This window comes from Gymnoscopelus braueri (assembly GCF_963280865.1).
Source record: "Gymnoscopelus braueri genome assembly, chromosome: 15".
NCBI classification, from domain to species: Eukaryota; Metazoa; Chordata; class Actinopteri; order Myctophiformes; family Myctophidae; genus Gymnoscopelus; species Gymnoscopelus braueri.
Window position 1 is genome coordinate 20148551 of NC_137620.1, and position 10936 is coordinate 20159486.

Here is a 10936-nt window from a genome sequence, read left to right on the forward strand (position 1 = left end):
TTGCACAATTGTTTTCATAGGAGAAAGTGCCCTTCTTATTTCTGTTGCTCTTATTCAATACAAAGCTTAGGCAAGGTCATCTTGTTTCCCCTCTGTTCAAGTATGGCTTTAGCAAGAATCTAACAAGAACCTGAATCTTGGGTGAATTTACTGCATTTCATGTCATTTTACAAGGGAGGTCAGCGACAAAAGGTCAGTATAAGTGCCTATGAGAAGAGGTACATTTTGATAGTCAGAGTATGGATTTATCATTTATGCTTAGTCCAGTTGTTAAATTTTGTTTCGTGACTTTGTAGGCTATTTCATATGTTGTCTATTTCAGTTGATCATATAAATTGATTTATATAATATGTGATTTATATGGGATTTAATGATTTTATGCACTTTTAAGAGATTTTTTGGGGGGACATAATTCAAGCCTTAGCCTCTCCGTAAAGAATTTTATAGATGAATTTAACAATTTCTTGCCAAAATGTGATAAATATATTTCATAACATTTTGACTTTATATTAACATTTCTTATGTTTTTAAGAGTTGAACCCCATTTGAAACACATTCAGAATAGGACATTAATTCATGCTTTCTGGTCTGTAGTTTTATTTATTATTATTTATTTATGTAGCCTATGTATTTATTTATGTATTTATTTATGTCTAAACGATTGTTGCATTGAATAACCAAATGATAGCCCTACATTATGGTGTTCCAAAGCCCTAACCTTAACAACTACTCAGATGTGGTAGTAGTTTCGTATAAGTTATGGTAGGACAAAATTCTGATTCTAGTTAAACAAGTGAGAAGAACCACTGATAAATGTGAAGAAAACACATGGTGCAACTCGTCTTGATTCCGCAACACAAACTGCATATCCTGTTTGATCAACTCTGTCTTTTTCCCTCCCAAGGTCTGAGCTATTATCATAAAAAGGGCAATCATAAGCCTGTTCACAAATCACATCCCCTTCAGATCCGCACCGTAACCTTCCTGATGGCGAACACCAGTTTCCCAGATGGCTCCAGTTCATTCCTTCCAAGCACAGTCCGACCTGCTGCCTCACCTCCATCCATCCCACTTACAGCGCAGGTTGGCATCGGCATCCTGAGCCTGGCATTCGTCCTCGGTTTCCCCGGTAACCTGTTCGTGGTGTGGTCGGTGTGGTGTCGGGTGAAGAAGAAGTCGGTCACCTGTCTGTTGGTCCTCAACCTGGCTGCGGCGGACGCTTTGGTTCTGCTCAGTGCCCCGCTGTTTATACGCTACCTGTCGGGGGTAACGTCACGAGGCTGGGAGTTTGGTCCGGCCGTGTGCAAGCTGGTCCACTACCTGTCCAGTGTGAACATGTATGTGTCCATCTACCTGATCTGCCTGATGAGTGCAGACCGCTGTCTGGCTGTCATGCGGCCGTATATTTCCCAGAGGATGCGCACAAAACGCTCACTGATGATTATCTTACTGATAGTTTGGCTGATGGCCTTCATCCTGTCACTGCCCATGCCCTTCTACCGCAGGTGAGGTATCGCGCAAGCTCGTTTGTTTGTGGGGGGTAAATTGACAAATCTTTACTCATAAATTGAGTAAAGATGCCTTTGACTTTCTGCAAGCAGGTCAGCAGGTGGGTGGATGGATGAGTGTTTGATATTGTGTGTATGTGTGTGTATGTGTGTGTGTGTGTGTGTGTGTGTGTGTGTGTGTGTGTGTGTGTGTGTGTGTGTGCGTGCGTGTGTGTGTGAACATCTAATCTCCGGTGCCGATCGCAGCAAAACTGTGCACGCACACTCCCTGGATGCCAGAGCAGAACCTCTGCCCCAAATCTTTCAGATCGGATTGTTAGCGCCGCCAGGATGCCGTTTTTTGCTAAAACATTTTTTTATATTACTTCTACAGATTTTGTTCAAACATCACGCAAATCGGCACACAGTATCTCTATAGTCATTAAACCAAACAGGTCTTTCAGATTTATTTTTCATATTCCATCCTGATTGGCTAAGATTGGCTTCGAAAGTTGCAGGAGTGGTCTGTTTTGAACAAAATGCCTCAAATCCTGAACACAGCGTGCGATTGCTGTGAAACTTAGTTTGCACGCACATTGCCACTTATAGGTAAAGGAAGAAATGCCACCCAACATTTTTCAATGTTTTTATTTTTATTTAGAGTAGCCAATACATTTTTTTCTCCCCTTTTCCTCCCCAATTTGATTTCTCCTCACACACATTTCTGTGTTGTCACTACACCCCCACCGGGAGGACGTAGAGCCTTCGTCCTACTCCTCCCGCCCAACACTCCCCGCTGACAGGTGCCGTGCAAGTGGTCATTGCACGTAATCCTTCGGGGAGGGAAGCCGGGCGGGGAGGGTTAAATTATTTAACCCTCCCCGCCCAGCTTCCCTCCCCAAAATACCGGCCAATTGTGTTCATATAGACACGCCTGACAAAGCCGGATGCACCACGGTGGATTCGAACCCACGACCTCCGTGGTGGTGGACTTTACCACTGCGCCACCCGAGCGCCTCAATTCACGTTTTTACCTATAACTGGACCGATCGGCGTGACGCTTTGCACGCACACTCCCAGGCCAAGGAAAAACCTCTGCCCTGCATTTTTCACTTCTGCCTTTTATAGCCTGGCAGAGACCTGTGCTCCGAGGAGCACAGGCCTTGCTCTGTAAAGCACTTTGAGCTAGATTTGATGTCATGAAAGGTGCTATACAAATAAAGTGTATTAATACCATTATAAACATGTGGCTGTTTGATTTCAATAAGTGCATCTTATCCTTATCCTGAAAATGTGTGTGTGTGCGTGCGTGCGTGCGTGCGTGCGTGCGTGCGTGCGTGCGTGCGTGCGTGTGTGTGTGTGTGTTATTGTCTCCGCCAGGCCGAAAGGCATGGCGAGAGAGTTTTGCCCCCTGTCCGTCCGTCCGTGTGTGTGTGTGTGTGTCCGTCCGTGTGTGTGTCCGTCTGTGAACAGCTAATCTCCTGCACCGCTGGCTTGATCGCAGCGAAACTGTGCACACACACTCCCTGGATGCCAATTCAGAACCTTTGCCCCAAATGTTTCACATGGCCCTGTTATAGCGCCACCAGGAGGCCGCTTTTTGCAAAACTCATTTTTTGACACTACTCCTACAGATTTAGTCCAAACGTCACGCAAATCGGTACACAGTATCTCTATAGTCATTAAACAAAACAGATTTTCCAGATTTTTCATATTGCATCCTGATTGGCTCAAAATGGCTTCCAAGGTTGGCAGAAGTGCTCCGTGTTGAACAAAATGCCTGAAAACATGAACACAGCATGCAATTTCCGTGACATTTTGCACCGACATTCCCACTAGGCCGAGGAAGAAATGCTACTTGAAGATTTTCAAATCAGCCTCATGGTGGCGCTATAACAGGCCGATTCATGTTTTTACCTAGAACTGCACCGATCTGTGCAAAACTTTGTATGCGCACTCCCTAGAGGCCAAGGAAAAACCTTTGCCCTGCATTTTTCACATCTGCCTTTTATAGCGCCACCAAGAGGCCGACTTATGTAAAACACATATCTTTATATTACTCATTCCCATTTTATCCAAATTTCACGCAAATCGGTACACGTGATCTCTATAGTAATTTGATCAACACGGATCTGTTAGATTTTTCATATTCCATCCTGATTGGCTAAGATTAACAACTAAAGTTTGCAGTAGTGCCTCGTTTTGAACAAAATGCCGCAAATCATGGACGCAGCGTCTGATTGCTGTGAAACTTTCCACACACATTCACACTATGTTGAGGAAGAAATGCCACCCTTTTAACATTGGCCTGTTATAGCGCCACCAGCAGGTCAAATTTAGCAAAACACATTTATAGAACAAAATGCCTCAAATCACGAATGCAGTGTTCGATTGCTGTGCACGGCCTAGGAAAAAATGGCACCCTTTTCAAATTGGCCTATTATAGCGCCACCAGGAGGCAAATATAACCTACCTGACCTGGCGGAGACCTGTGCTCCGAGGAGCACTTTTTCTAGTTGTTATTTGTTTTATTCACAGCCTGGTGCAACCCTATATACACAAAAACATCACCTTGAACCTCTGTGATCAGTCCTGGACCAGCACGGGTCATCGTATTTTTCAGTACCTGTTTGAGACGTTCATGGCTTTCCTGCTGCCCTTCACCATCATCACTGTCTGCTACTCCTTCGTCATCTACCGTCTCCGCAGTGCCATGTTCCAGCGCAAAGGGCGGGGCAACCGTCTCATCCTCCTCATCATTGGTACCTTTGCCCTGTTCTGGCTGCCTTACCACATCATCAACACCATAGAGGTATCTTTTTTTGTATTTGTCTTTAGAAAAATACAGCCACCTCACCTCAGGTCATTCACGTCATGCAAATATAGCAGATCCACAAGTTCATATAACACGTCGCACTGAAACAAAATATAAGAAGGCTTTAGTAGGTACTGTATTGGTGCCGACGGTTACCGTATTAAATATAGTTCCCACAGTTTGTTTTATAATTATATTTTTTTCAAGAATGTGTCTTTTTCTCTCAAAATGTACTTGGTGAGGAGCCCACTCTTTTTGCACCCCCGTTTTTATTTTAGCAAATTCTATTCAACATATTATTTATTATGTGGACCTCATGTGGAGCTCAATAGCCTACTTTTATAAAAAAAAAAAAAATTGAGGTTAAAGTGTGAAACTATACTGCCTCAGTCTTCTGATGTTTGATTGTGTATTTACAAAATCTTTTCAGGGTTTTACTTATTTTTTACTTTTTTTTATTTCACCACAGTGAAGCCAAAGGTCATTAAGTTTCCATAGGTGGACAACAAAGCTGATATTGTGTGCTGTCATTTCGTCTCCAGATGGTAGGCCTTCTGCATGGCAGTACCACGTTGGTCGCTGCTGCTGAGACGGCCCGGCCCAACGTCACAGCCTTCGCCTTCTTCAGCAGTGCCATCAACCCCGTGCTCTACGTGTTCGCCGGCAGCTCGCACATCCGCCAGGCGGGCCTCAGCTTCATGGGCCGGCTTTTCGAGGCGACCTACTCAGAATCTAGGAACGCTTCGATGTCCTCGCGCGGGACACGCACCAGCAGCCGCAGCGCTTCTGTGCCGGACGAAGGATCAGCACTTCGCTCGCTGTCCACCATGCTGGGGAAGCCGTTCAGGCCCAAACACAAAGACGTAGGATGCAGCAACGCTGACAGTCAGGGCGCCGAGGCCAAAAAGGCTGGTTCAGAACTAATGACCATGGCTTGCATCGATGAGCGATGCTAATGGTGATTGTGCTTTTAAAGAGTGTTTAAAGTACCAAACATATGCTGCAGCACAAGGCTATGTACTGTATGTAGAGTAGTGAAAATATGCTAGAGGAGTTACATAATGCCACATTTCTGCAATACATAACTGCAGGCAACTGCTGTATTTAAATGTATGTAAATGTTCTGTAAAAAGCCATATCAGTTATCAGTGTTTCATGGAAATGTGCAGTGTGTCGTCAGTTCTAAAAGGATGTAGGTTTGGGTTGCACAAGCTCACAAGGAAGTCAGCTTGTGTATAGCTGTGTATTGGGTGTAATGTTTTTAAGCCTGTTGTTGGTTTTTGTTCGAGAGTTTCCTCAGTTGTGAAAACAGTTTGGCACATGAATGCAATGCTGTTGACAACATGGACCCTACTGTCCCTAAATTCAGGGCATGTCATAATAGGCAAACATTGTGCGAAAATAGGTGAACATTCGACAAAAAATAACAATTCTACAAGCTCCCCATCTTGGGGCGTTGTCAGGTTGTAGGTAGGCTATTTTCGGTGAAGAGATTTTAGGAAGACAGACAAAAGGAGTGAGCCACGTACAGATCCCTGGGGGACCTCAGTGAATGAACTACAATAAGTGGGTAAAGCCCCACATTTGAATAGAATTTGTATTAGCTAAGAGGATAATTAAAACACACGTTAATGCAATGCTCAAACCAATTTCTTAAAATATATATTTAACAGTGACACCGACGTAGCAGGGGACATTGCATTAACAAAATTTCACAAAGGAATCCTCCCTTCCCCTGTTTGGTAACAATCACCATGGTGATAGGTACGCATAACGTCAAAGCATATCTCATCTCTGTACTAAATCTCTGTTCGAGATTGGGGTTTACCTCAAACAGGAACATAAAACATGCAATTGGTGCACACAATCTGTCTTTATTTTCCTTTTTGGAACACTGAATGTAAATTATAGTAAATAGTACAGTACAAAACAAAAATCTTTTTAAAGTGTACACAAAGTGTACAAAGAGTGATTATGTCAAACATTAATGGGAGGCTGAAAGTAATTGATGAAAGATAATAAATGTAACAATAGTATATTAATGTGAATATTAATTTGAAGCTGCAATGTTGGCTGCAGCGGTCATCACCATGGTTCTCAATCTGTCAAAAAATGGAAAGAAAAAAGAACATCCAGTTTGTTAATTCTATAACCTCATCATGTATAGTTTAACGCTAACTAGTAGAGTATAGCTTATACAAGGCTTGTGTCACCTTCAAAATTGTTCAAAAGCAAAACATTTAATTGTAGTTTGTGGTTGCCCATTTCGTCATCGAGCAATTGTTTTCAGTTTGTTGAAATTCGTTTTGGGACCAAACTCTTCAATTCAATAGCTACAGTATGATGATTCTACATAACTAAAAATAAATGGCATGTCTTTGGCATGTAATCATAGGGGAACCTATTTTGGTGCTATATGGCAAGGCGCACAGTAGGCCTATATACTGTAGCACCTTTGTCAAATGGTGTTATACCATTAGATTATTTTTTACAGCTAGCACCTCAACCACCCCAAAGAACAACGGAAGAACCAATATAGGCTATTATTGTGTGTGTATAAAAAGCAGCATCACCTCCTGCCAGAGTCATATACTATGTATACTTACTGTATGTTATGATTTGCCTTGTGTTACTGTGCATATTACACTGGGTTACGTATTGGGGCAGAGGTGCACATAACCCTACAGTAACAGCAAGTGTTGGTTAGGGGGAAGCACCACAAGTTCTGTCTGTGCTTTCATGTCACATACTGTAGGCCAGTGGTTCTCAAAGTGGGGTCAGGGGACATCCAGGGTCCTTGAGGGAGTTCCAGGGGGTCCCCAGGGGGTCCCCTCCTGCAAGACCACCCGCAAGACAACCAAGCGAACAACAGCGCCTTCTCGGCGGCCACCCCCTCACTGTGGAACTCACTCCCAGCTCACATCAGAGCTGTCCCCACCCTCACCAGTTTAACCACTTTAACCATATTTTATTCTTTGTCTATTCGAAAATAGCCGATCTACAAGCTCACAACGCTTCGCTATGCAACGCGTTGAGAAATTGTGGAACGGCTGTTTTAGAAAAGGTTTAGACAAATCATGAAAAATGTTGAACAATTTGGAATAATTTTGGAACTTTTTAACAAAACAAATCTTCTATGTCGTGTTTCTTTTGTCTTTTTCTTTTCTTTTAAGTGTTGACATGTACAGTTGTGTAGACATGTGTAGTTCTGCAATAGGCAGACACACAGCAAACGTAGAGGAGGATCCATGAACGCCTTAACTCACCGCCACCCTCGCAGATGAAGTTGAGTGTGTCACTGGTGTTCATGTTGTCCCAATCATAGGGACATCCTTTCTCCATCGCTGCACTCGTCCCACAACTTTCCTTCGGGGCCGGGGGCTCATTGCCCCAGGGCCCGTCTTGGCAGCTGTAGGACACGCCACTGAGCCAGTACCAGAAGTCCAGAGTGCAGGTGAAGTGCAGGCCCAGCCACACATGGGGAGTGGTTGCGCTCTGGGCTTTCTTCTGCACACATCTCAGCATGTCCTCATCGTTGATGGAGACCAGCTCATAGTGGTGTTCCCTGCAGTAGTTGACTGCCTCTGCCCAGGTCTTGTTTTCTTTGACCAAGACTAATGGTGGACAGTCAACTATAGAAGACAGAAGGACACACACACACACACACACACACACACACACACACACACACACACACACACACACACACACACACACACACACACACACACACACACACACACACACACACACACACACACACACACACACACACACACACACACACACACACACACACACACACACACACACACACACACACACAATACTGTCAATACTTATTTATGTTGAAAATATTATACATTTTTGTTGAGTGGTCATACGACAGACTATCAATTAAGCCTTAATGAGTGAATACCTTTTTTATTGCATTAAAGCATAGTTAGTTTGCAGGTGCATATTAGTAGACGCACATTAGAGCATAACAATAGAAATGTATTACACAATTAATGTTGCTGGAACCTACGAGTGTTATTCTGGCACAGAAATGGTCTCAGCGTCACACAATCGTTGTCATTCCACACTCCATTGAATTCAGTGTTGTATTTGTCGACTCCAGTGAATCTGGCTTCTACACATTTCTCTTTTTCATTACTCCCCTCGCCATCCTGCCAATGTTGAAAACGAAAATTACTACCATCAGACCAAGTCCACTTCAGACTGTCATCATCCCTTTGTAAACCTATCCAGATCCATGACAAACCCAGCCCGTTGTATGTATCAGATGTTAACATGTTAATAATATCATCGTTTTCTTTCTCATCTTCAACTGTGGCCAAGTCGTCAAACATTTCTCTGCAGTAGCACTGGGCATCAGTCCAGTTCTTTTTCTCATTAACAAGATGGTACTGACGAATTCTGTCTTCACACAGTGCACCACTGATACCTGTTTTCAACAAGCAAGATAGACAAACAAGCAAAAAGTTTACAGTCCAGTTGTGGATATTATTCTTATTTTCATCTAACATAGCGCAGCCCTGTGAAATAACAGTCGGCTAATACTATTCATACATACAATAATAATGATAATATGAAATAATAATATTAACAACAACAACAACAACAACTAGAAAAAGTGCTCCTCGGAGCACAGGTCTCCGCCAGGTCAGGTAGGTTATTGTGGCCTCCTGGTGGCGCTATAATAGGCCAATGTGAAAAGGGTGGCATTTCTTCCTCGGCCTAGTGGGAATGTGCATGCAAAATTTCACGGAAATCGTACTTTGCGTTCATGATTTGAGGCATTTTGTTCAAACGGACCTATCCTGCAAACTTTGGAAGCCAATATTAGCCAATCAGGATGGAATATGAAATATCGGACACTTCCATCTTGATCACATGACTATAGAGATTACTGTGTAATGATTTGCGTGATGTTTGGACAAAATCTGTGGGAGTAATATCAGAAAATGTGTTTAGCACAAATCGGCCTCCTGGTGGCGCTATAACAGGCCCATGTGAGAAATTTGGGGCAGAGGTTCTGAATTGGGATCCAGGGAGTGTATGTGCACAGTTTCACAGCGACCGGGCCAACAGTGCCGGAGATTAGCTGTTCACAGACAGATGGACACACGGACACACGGACACACGGACGGACGGACAGGATGAAAAACATACTCTCTCGCCATGCCTTTCGGCCTGGCGGAGACAACAACAACAATGCAACCCTGTCTGATATGAATGTACAAAATGTTGTCACAATATAAATGGTTGCCCGATAACCAAACGAAGATACTGACCTGAGACCAGCAGGAGTAGGCCAACAAGGTATTTCATTGCTGTTGAATTCACATACAATGAATAGAGAAGGCATTTTTACTGATGACTATTTTGCAAATATTTTATTTCTATTGCTGTCTTTTCCTGCTGTCCAATTCTTTACAGAGTGATTGAACTGTTACGTTTACTGTGTTTTTAATAATAAAAAATAACTAAATAACAGAAAGGCTCAATTCACAGGCTCGTATACCACATCAAATGTGAATGGAAAAACGATACATCAAACCAAATTAAAATAAATTAATATACTCACACGTAAATAAACTAAATAAGCAAGGTGTTTCATTGCTGTTGAATTCACATACAATAAATACAATTTTTCTGACAAGACATTTTTCTTTTTCTTTTTTTGCAGGTGTTTTTGTTGCTGTGTTTTCCTGATGTCCAATAATGCTTTACTATATAGTATTTAACTGTTACATTTACTATACTGTGTTCATAATCACAATTACAGGTAGGGTAAGTGATTTACTTTGGTTAAAATAAGTGTTGAATAGCTCTATATTCTGATAGTACTCATTGCTATAGAGTGTTTGTTCAGTAAAAGGAGTCTCCCATGTCTCTCCAGCTCTTTATTAAACAGAAAATGCATTTTCAGTGCTCTCTCCTGATTGGCTTAAATTGTGTCACCTATACCTGAAAATGTACTATATTCTGTTTACTAAACAGCTGGAGAGACCCCTGTGACCGAACAAACACTCTGTAGCAATGATTACTATCAGAATATAGTACCTTTTTAACAAAAACAATAATATACCAAAAAATATCACTTACCCTACCTTTAAGTAAATAACAGAAAGGCTCAATTGACAGGCTCGCGCTGTATACCACATTAGATAAAATAATCTGCAGATCATTAAATATCTAGCCACACATGGAAATAAAATATCGACCCATGGAAAACTTTGGCAGCTACTCTTAAGTGAACATTGGCATGAAAGTGCAACTCACTTCTACCTAAGTGAACTCAATGTAAATCTCAATATGTTTTTTATCAACACAGAAAAATGTTAATTCTATTTGTCCCAAAAGTAATATATCCTATGGCACTTAAGTTGGTCTATTTTAAGAATGTTTTAATAGACTATATGTCATGTTCATCGCCTAGAATCCTTACCTTCCGCCAGAAAGTTAGGTGTCTTATTGTGTTCTGTCTCACTCTGTCTCACACAACATTATGACGGTTCACCTGTAACCTACCTGTACACTTCTATCTGTATTAGCATGCACTGAAAGGCAGCATTCATCCCGCTTTTTTCCCCCGAGCAACATATTTGCATATGAAAATGTAATCTCT

The 10936-nt window shown here is 42.2% G+C and overlaps 2 protein-coding genes across 2 annotated transcripts; one reads left to right on the forward strand and one right to left on the reverse strand.

Annotated features, from left to right (window-relative positions):
- The first annotated feature begins 46 nt into the window (after positions 1 to 46).
- ltb4r (leukotriene B4 receptor) lies at positions 47 to 6166 on the forward strand. Its single transcript, XM_080451589.1, has 4 exons — positions 47 to 192; positions 905 to 1505; positions 4026 to 4299; positions 4845 to 6166. Exons 2-4 carry the CDS (start codon positions 988 to 990, stop codon positions 5256 to 5258), a joined length of 1206 nt encoding a protein of 401 aa, XP_080307715.1. The 5' UTR covers positions 47 to 192; positions 905 to 987; the 3' UTR covers positions 5259 to 6166.
- Positions 6165 to 10813, reverse strand: LOC308102015 (macrophage mannose receptor 1-like). The gene is made up of 5 exons (XM_080451590.1): positions 10757 to 10813; positions 9600 to 9638; positions 8330 to 8749; positions 7569 to 7934; positions 6165 to 6404 (listed from the first exon to the last, which is right to left on the reverse strand). The coding sequence occupies exons 2-5, from the start codon at positions 9634 to 9636 to the stop codon at positions 6400 to 6402; spliced, it is 828 nt and encodes a 275-aa protein (XP_080307716.1). The 5' UTR covers positions 9637 to 9638; positions 10757 to 10813; the 3' UTR covers positions 6165 to 6399.
- Positions 10814 to 10936: the final 123 nt, after the last annotated feature.